The sequence below is a fragment of the Plasmopara halstedii genome (genome assembly GCF_900000015.1).
Source record: "Plasmopara halstedii genome assembly, contig: Scaffold_3120, whole genome shotgun sequence".
In the NCBI taxonomy this organism is placed as follows: domain Eukaryota; phylum Oomycota; class Peronosporomycetes; order Peronosporales; family Peronosporaceae; genus Plasmopara; species Plasmopara halstedii.
Genome location: NW_020190023.1, coordinates 145,331 through 152,004, shown reverse-complemented (window position 1 = coordinate 152,004; position 6,674 = coordinate 145,331). Strand labels below are relative to the sequence as shown.

The 6,674-nt window shown below is 47.0% G+C and overlaps 3 protein-coding genes across 3 annotated transcripts in view; 1 reads left to right on the top strand and 2 right to left on the bottom strand.

Moving 5' to 3' along the window:
- Nucleotides 1-4,185: 4,185 nt before the first annotated feature.
- On the bottom strand, nucleotides 4,186-4,503 carry PHALS_07586 (uncharacterized protein; the record flags this gene model as incomplete). The annotated part of the gene is made up of 2 exons (XM_024721079.1): nucleotides 4,186-4,361; nucleotides 4,419-4,503. 2 exons carry the CDS (start codon nucleotides 4,501-4,503, stop codon nucleotides 4,186-4,188), a joined length of 261 nt encoding a protein of 86 aa, XP_024586214.1.
- Nucleotides 4,504-5,801: 1,298 nt separating this feature from the next.
- PHALS_07585 (Zinc finger, CCHC-type) lies at nucleotides 5,802-6,305 on the top strand (the record flags this gene model as incomplete). Its single annotated transcript, XM_024721077.1, has 1 exon — nucleotides 5,802-6,305. The coding sequence occupies one exon, from the start codon at nucleotides 5,802-5,804 to the stop codon at nucleotides 6,303-6,305; it is 504 nt and encodes a 167-aa protein (XP_024586213.1).
- A 326-nt stretch (nucleotides 6,306-6,631) lies between these two features.
- Nucleotides 6,632-6,674, bottom strand: part of PHALS_07584 (CRN-like protein) — a gene marked incomplete at both ends in the record, with an annotated part of 1,851 nt that continues 1,808 nt past the window's right edge. The window contains one exon of the mRNA XM_024721076.1: nucleotides 6,632-6,674. This exon is cut by the window's right edge and continues 1,808 nt beyond it. Coding sequence (XP_024586212.1) covers nucleotides 6,632-6,674 — 43 coding nt within the window.

Here is a 6,674-nt window from a genome sequence, read left to right as displayed (position 1 = left end):
TAATATTTATTAATGTTTTGAAAGTTAATCCTAAATGTTCTATTGGATATGTAAAATTCGCACACAGAGACATCGGCACCACATGTCTCACAGAAAAAAGCAAGACAATTATCCTTCTATTCCGTATGCCATTGAGAAATAATATAAGCCGATCTGGCTTAATACAGTGACAGGAGCTTGTTCACGTCACCCCACTATAATTATTGGATGTCACAATTGTGACGTGGTCATTTGATAAGGCAATTTGGTCAGTGTCATGGTGAGACGCAACATGTATTGTGCTGCTGAAAGCTTCGGAAGCCAGATTTCAGAATTTTTTTGCCGCGGGTTCAAGTCCCCTGCGACCAAAAATTGGGTTGGGTCTCCTGATGCATGAAATGGTCTTAGGACTTAGAGTTGTCTTCTGCCACGAAATGTCTGAAATATGGTGCTCGTGGTAAATTCTTTGCGACTATCGTGGGATAATCGATGTCACGGCTAGGCAACGGTGATATGCGAAATCCCCTTTTTGAAAAGCCACCTTAACGCTTAGTGAAGCCCTCGGGTGAGTTGGTGTCGTATGGCGTGCGAATCGCTAACGCTATAGGTCTGTCATACCAGAATGTCTGCGCAAATTGTGACGTGGAACGGAGTAGCCAGTGGCGCCACGCGATCGCATTAGTAAAACGGGTTCGACGAACTTGAACAGTAGGAAAAAATCTAAAAAAATCCTAGCCTTCAAAAAACCAAGTCCAAAAGGACCAAATTCAAAAAGAAAAAAGTCCGATTTTCTCAAAAACGTTTGCCCCATTTGGAAAAACAAGCGGCATACTCTTTGTTCCCTTCCAGTAAGAGAGTACCCAAATCTCGACACACGAAAAAGTGGGTTTGTTAAACTTTGAGGGTGGCTACACGCAGCAATGCAGCCATTGTTAACACCAATTTGTCTATACACAGTGAAGCCGTTAATTATCCATCGCCTCGGGACACAGGGGCAACGTTTTAGAAAGGTGAAGGCTTGCCAGCAGCTCTTACTAACTTCGCCGTTTGAGTTTTAAATGGCTCAGAGATTCATAAAGAAGTTCTTGATAGTATCGCTCAATGTGGAGCACTACGACGGCTTTGAATCGAGCTTGAACGTCCATAACATTGGCCTGAAAGTAATGAAAGCGGATATCATTCCGATGTAGCCATAGACACCGAAAATCACTACTCTAACAATGTGGAAAACCATAAAGATGTTACAGCCATAGCGGGCCTTAGCTGCTGGTTTTGGCTCCGATTTATGAAAAAAGGCTGAGTTCCATTCAAGTGCTTGTAACTCGGTTATCCTGCCTGCCCAGACTTGTATGACAAAGTCACAAAATAATTAAAGACACGGGGTCGTTTCTAGGACTTCGCATTCATGGTGACACATCGACTGAGCACCGGATAGGTGTTGAAGTCGATAAACAATAAAGAGAGCGTTATGCTGGAGCATGTACAGTAGATCCGATTAGACTGGCAGAACGTGCCTGCCCATTTTGAAATCCCTGATCCACATTGACAGAGGGGACTACTTAAAACGCCAAACCAGGAAAGGGGCAATGCTAGCCCTGAAAATTCAGCAAGCATTGAGCGGTTATGAGCCACGATAAGTTCCGATACTTCTTAAGTATCAAAACCCAGGTGTGGCCTGCGGCGTAATAGCGCCTGGCTGGGCCCAATCGGATACGGAGTCAATAAGTGAAGAAGACCCCCTGCCTTATCCAAGAAATTTGGCACACCAGCGCTCGCTCACTAAACTACCCGAGCAAAATTGACTCATAAATCTTGCAGCCGACGCCGGGGGCGGACAAACTTGAAAAAGTTGAGCTGGGCAAAAACTTCCTTGATCCCTCAGTACACGAATTAAGCCTAGCGGCCGTGAAGTCCCCGCCGAAATGCTGCACCGGTAGCAATAGGCAATATCCACTTTTAAATGGGTGGTGTTAACTTGTTATTTTTAACCTGTCGCCGGGTGAGCTTTTGCCGAAACTGGCTGTTCAAGTGAAAAGCACATAGTGCCAGTAAGACCCAAGGGCCACCCTACGTTTTGGACAACGCAAAATTGCGTAGGGAAGGAGCCACCAGTCGCGGGGCAGTGCGTTTGATGTCTTAAATTGACACATGAAGCGTGAAATAAGCTTTTAAAGCTGGTCTTCAAATCCTGTTGCCGGGATATGGCAGACGCGGTAGACTATAGAACAGTTAGAATAACTTGCTGAAGAATGTCTACCTGCCCGCGTAGATTTCTTGTGTGATGAAGCCAAATTGAGCACCGGGTTTCCATTAAGTTAGTGTGTTCAGTATTTTCCACCACAATAACCCCATGTTTTGAAGGCTTTGACGTATAGGTCTTGTTTCGTCGATCCGAGGCTCGAAATGAAAAAGCACTGCTTTGTCGTTGTTAAGGCGCATACCGGAGGCCGCACAAAAATCTTCTACGAGTTGTAAAACGACGTTAGTATGACTTAAATCGTGGAGAAGCCTAGTACAGCCGTCAGCAAACTGATAACCGCGTGAGTTGTTGAGTCGATACGAAATCCAAAGTCATGAAGATGGACCCGTTCATAGTTGAGCAATGGCTCAAGAAATAAGTCGAAGAGTGCCGACGAAGAGGATCACCTTGGCGAACCCCGATTTCGAGCTCGAGTGGGTCGATTGGTCGTCTTTTGAACATTAAGGAATATAGTGTGCCTAGAAAGAGGACTCGTATCCAGCGTCGAAATGAGTCACCAAATCCAAAGTGCATCAAAACCAAGTCAAGTGTATCCCAGACGACACTATCAAAGGCTTTAGCAAAGTCAAGTAAAACCGCGCCAGCAGGGGAATCTCGTTTTGCGATCAAATGGGACAGTGCTCGAAACCGCAGGCGGACGTGGCGGATATTGCGGCCCGGGACAAGTCGATATTGATCCGAGTGGCGCAAACTGCTGCATACAAGCCAAGTCTATGGGCTAAAGTTTTGGTCCTAGCTTGGCATCCACATTTTGTAGTGAAATTGGACGATAGTTACCCGAAAGTTTTCGATCACCCTTTTTTAAGGCAGCGAGACGTGGGCTCGTCGTTGTGATTTAGTCCTTTTGCCGTGTTCGAATTGGGCAACATAGACCACTTCAAATATTCGACTCCAGAGAGGTGAGTCTGTCTTGTAATGCTCTACGGGTAGACCATCTGACCCCGGAGTCTTCTTAAGTTGATACCGCGATAGGTGATTCAAAGAGCTCATATACAGACACGTTATGCCACAAAGATTGGGCAAGATGACGTTAATAGTAGACCGACACCGGTCTGCATTGTGTATGTGGTCATATTATTATGTGATCAAAAGCAAAAATCTAGCCGCGAAGCCATACTCCAATGATGTTTAGCTCTTTTCAAAGTCTTGATTCCCGTCAACTTTACCTGTTGAATTCCCACTAAGAAAATATTGCTATAAAAATTTCAAGGTGCGTTGTGTGACGTTATTTAGACCGTTCGCGTTAAGAGAGCAACCCCGTACGGCCCACCGCACATCAGAGATGAGTGGGAACTCAAGTGGCCACTTTAAGTGGCCCGCTCTCGTTTAGCTTTGAATGTCTCGCAAACGACAGTGGGAAGACGCCCAGCCAAAATGCGCATCATGGCAACGTGATGATGGCAGCCACAGTCAAATCATCCAAGAGAAGCCACATCGAGTGCAGAGCCGATGCTGCCATCCCAAGGACGGCACTTAATTTTAGAGGGTCCAGACACAGTCGCCCTTAAATAGTCTGAAAGAAGTAGTTGGACTGGTTGGGGTATAGAGTGGAGACCCAATCAAGCATTTTATCATCGTCGGTTGACGAGTATGTACGAGTTCTTAGCTCAGGAAGCACGGCGTGTCTAAAAGCCTTGGTGCAGAGGTCTTGGAAATTTATTCCCGTACAAGCAAGACCCGGTGAAAACTAGGTTAAGCTTGAACCGTCGACAACAAAATATCTGGATCACTATTTGGGTAGAGGTGACCATTAATTCTTCAAAAACTTTGCAAAGCTCCTTAAGGGAAAATTCCACAGCATTGCCTCGCTAGATGGCCCCATTAAGAACAGCCTCACTTACTTCAGTAAGTGCCATAAATAAAGGCCACAGATTGCGGCGGGTCAATCGACTCGTCCCATAATATGAAACTTTGGTCTGGCGGAATGCGTCCATCCAAATCTCCACTCAACCACTCATAAGAACCGATTGATGTATCTGGAGGATATTCCTTTCGGGAAGAAAGAAGGATCGAAGATCTACCGCTGAATTTGCGGCGGCACTTAAAATCATAGGCTTTGCCTTTATAATCCGAGCTGGCGAAAGATTGGTGGCTTGATTGGAGTCGACACGAATTTTGGGTACTTTCTCATGAGGCCAAACCGATTATTCGGGTCGGTCCACAGTTGCGGCTTTCGTACCGTATATCGTGGTACGTCGATCGGTGTCCGGGTCAGAATGGCCCCCATTATGTGGCTCACTGTCCGACCCAGAGTCGTCTGCCATGGCGGAACGGTCACTAGTGTCGCTTTGGTCATCAAAAGCAGGCGGGATACTGGTTGTACCGTCCACGTTTAAGCCTGATGGGGCTGGCTTGGACTGTCGGGTCGGCTTACCCTTGTCACAATTTTTTTTGATAGAGGGTATGGTGACGCTATTTAAGAATCGAGTTTGGTGATGAACCACCAAGTAGCCTTGCCCAGTAAACTGGATCTAGCGAAGCGGGGTACAGTTATCCAGCAATACCGAAGCCGGGGGTGTTTTCTGGTGAAAGTAAACTTAATGGCTGCGGGAGCGAAGTCCTCCTACCACGTGAGCCGGTGTGATGTACGCCGGTGGTGTGTTTTTTTTGGCAAACCAGTCGAAATTAAATCTATCGAAAACTTGTTTTAATCTTTTTTTTCATAAAATTTTTAGATTAACTTCATCGGGAAGTCGTTGAAGATCCACACAAAACCAGTGGGAGTATTTTGAGTAGGTTTGGTCTTTGAGCCTGCGCCCACAAATGGTCACTAATTCGCCCCCCGATTTGGTACACACCTCCCGGTCGGTATAAACAAAGCAAATACCGGCGTGGCGAATAGCTTTGAAGTCGTGCAAGTGCTCAAGACTTTTCGACCGCAAAGTTGATTGGGTCGATGAGCCGAGAGACGTCATGATTGTTAGTTATGCTGTTAATCTCAATGCCTGCACTAACTCATAAGTTATGGTGACTGGCTCAAGTGATTTGGCATCATTATGCTAGCCGCAAATTGTGAGCTCGATTTCCTACTGAGGATGGTTAGTGCGTGCTCAAGCTTTATGATTAAGACTGCATCTGTCTGCGTATTAAAGTGTGTACATGTTTTAGGTTCCCACCAAAACTTAGTTAGAGTGCTTCACATACCTTGGGATGGGATCGTAGCTCTAAACTTAGTTTAGCATATTGTGTGGCCCGCAAGACAGTTGCGCGTGGGCCCACACAATTGCGTGCTAGCGCGCCTATCATTAATACACTCACTTCTGCATTTGCGCACACAAGCGCGCATCACTTCTACCTCTACCATTCCTATATCCTTTAGGTTATGAGCCCAAACAGTGAAAACTACGCTAAGTCAGCCCGTTGTGACGGCACCAACTACAGTCTATGGGCATACCAGATGCAGTTGTACCTCTTGTCACGAGGACTATGAGGTTTCGTGTATGGCAACGTGCACGTCTTCGACAACGTCAAGCAGCAGCAAGCGCATGCTGCAACTGTGCACAACCTGACCGACAATACGCTTTAGCACGTAATCAGCGCCGGCAGCGCAGCTGAAGTGTGGATGGTGCTACAGCGCATTCTCGAAGGCCAAGATGTGGCGAATCGCATGTGGCCCCAAGAGAAATTTGCCGCGTTTACTTATGGTGTTGGCTCGATGTTGGTGCACGACGGTGACCTCGAGACATTATTGATGTGCCTGGAGAGTGCGGAGTGCGCTGTCGCCCAAGAAGATTTATGTGCAACATTGCTGCACAGCCAACCAAGTTCGTACGACCGTCTTGTGCAGGCGTACCGTATGTCGGCGGACAAGTTCCTTTTTCCTGATATCGTTAATCGAGTGTTCGCGGAGGAAGCGCGTCAACACGAGCTGGGCATCAAGGAGGAGCGCACCGCGATGCTGGCTGGCCTCACCAAGAATATAAACAAAGTAAAGAAAATAGGCGCGTGCTGGAAATGCGGTAGTGTCGAACACTACAAGCGCGATTGTCAAAAAGGCTTTGAACAAAAGGACAAATCTTACATTGCGTTTTGTGCGCTGGCTAGAGCGCAGCTCCGATGGGACTAGAACCCAAGTGACCTGCGTTGACACAGGAACCATAACCAACTGCGCCAGCATGGCAGTCAACAATATCGGTACACGTTTTAAGTGGGATGACTGGGATTTGGATAGCGGAGCAAACAACCATATGTGCGGCGCACGCGGTATGTTTGTCGACTATGAACATCTCAGTGCGCCAATGTACATAACGGTCGCCAAAGCAGGGATCAAGATGGTCGTTGCCGGAAAAGGTACTGCTGCACTCAATATGCGTACAGGTATGCGCGTGTTCGCCGCCCGTCGAGAACACGTTACATGTACCAGAGCTCACACGTAACTTGCTGTCGGCGTCATCAGCAATTGCAAAGGGGATGACGATCGAAATGGCCGATTCCG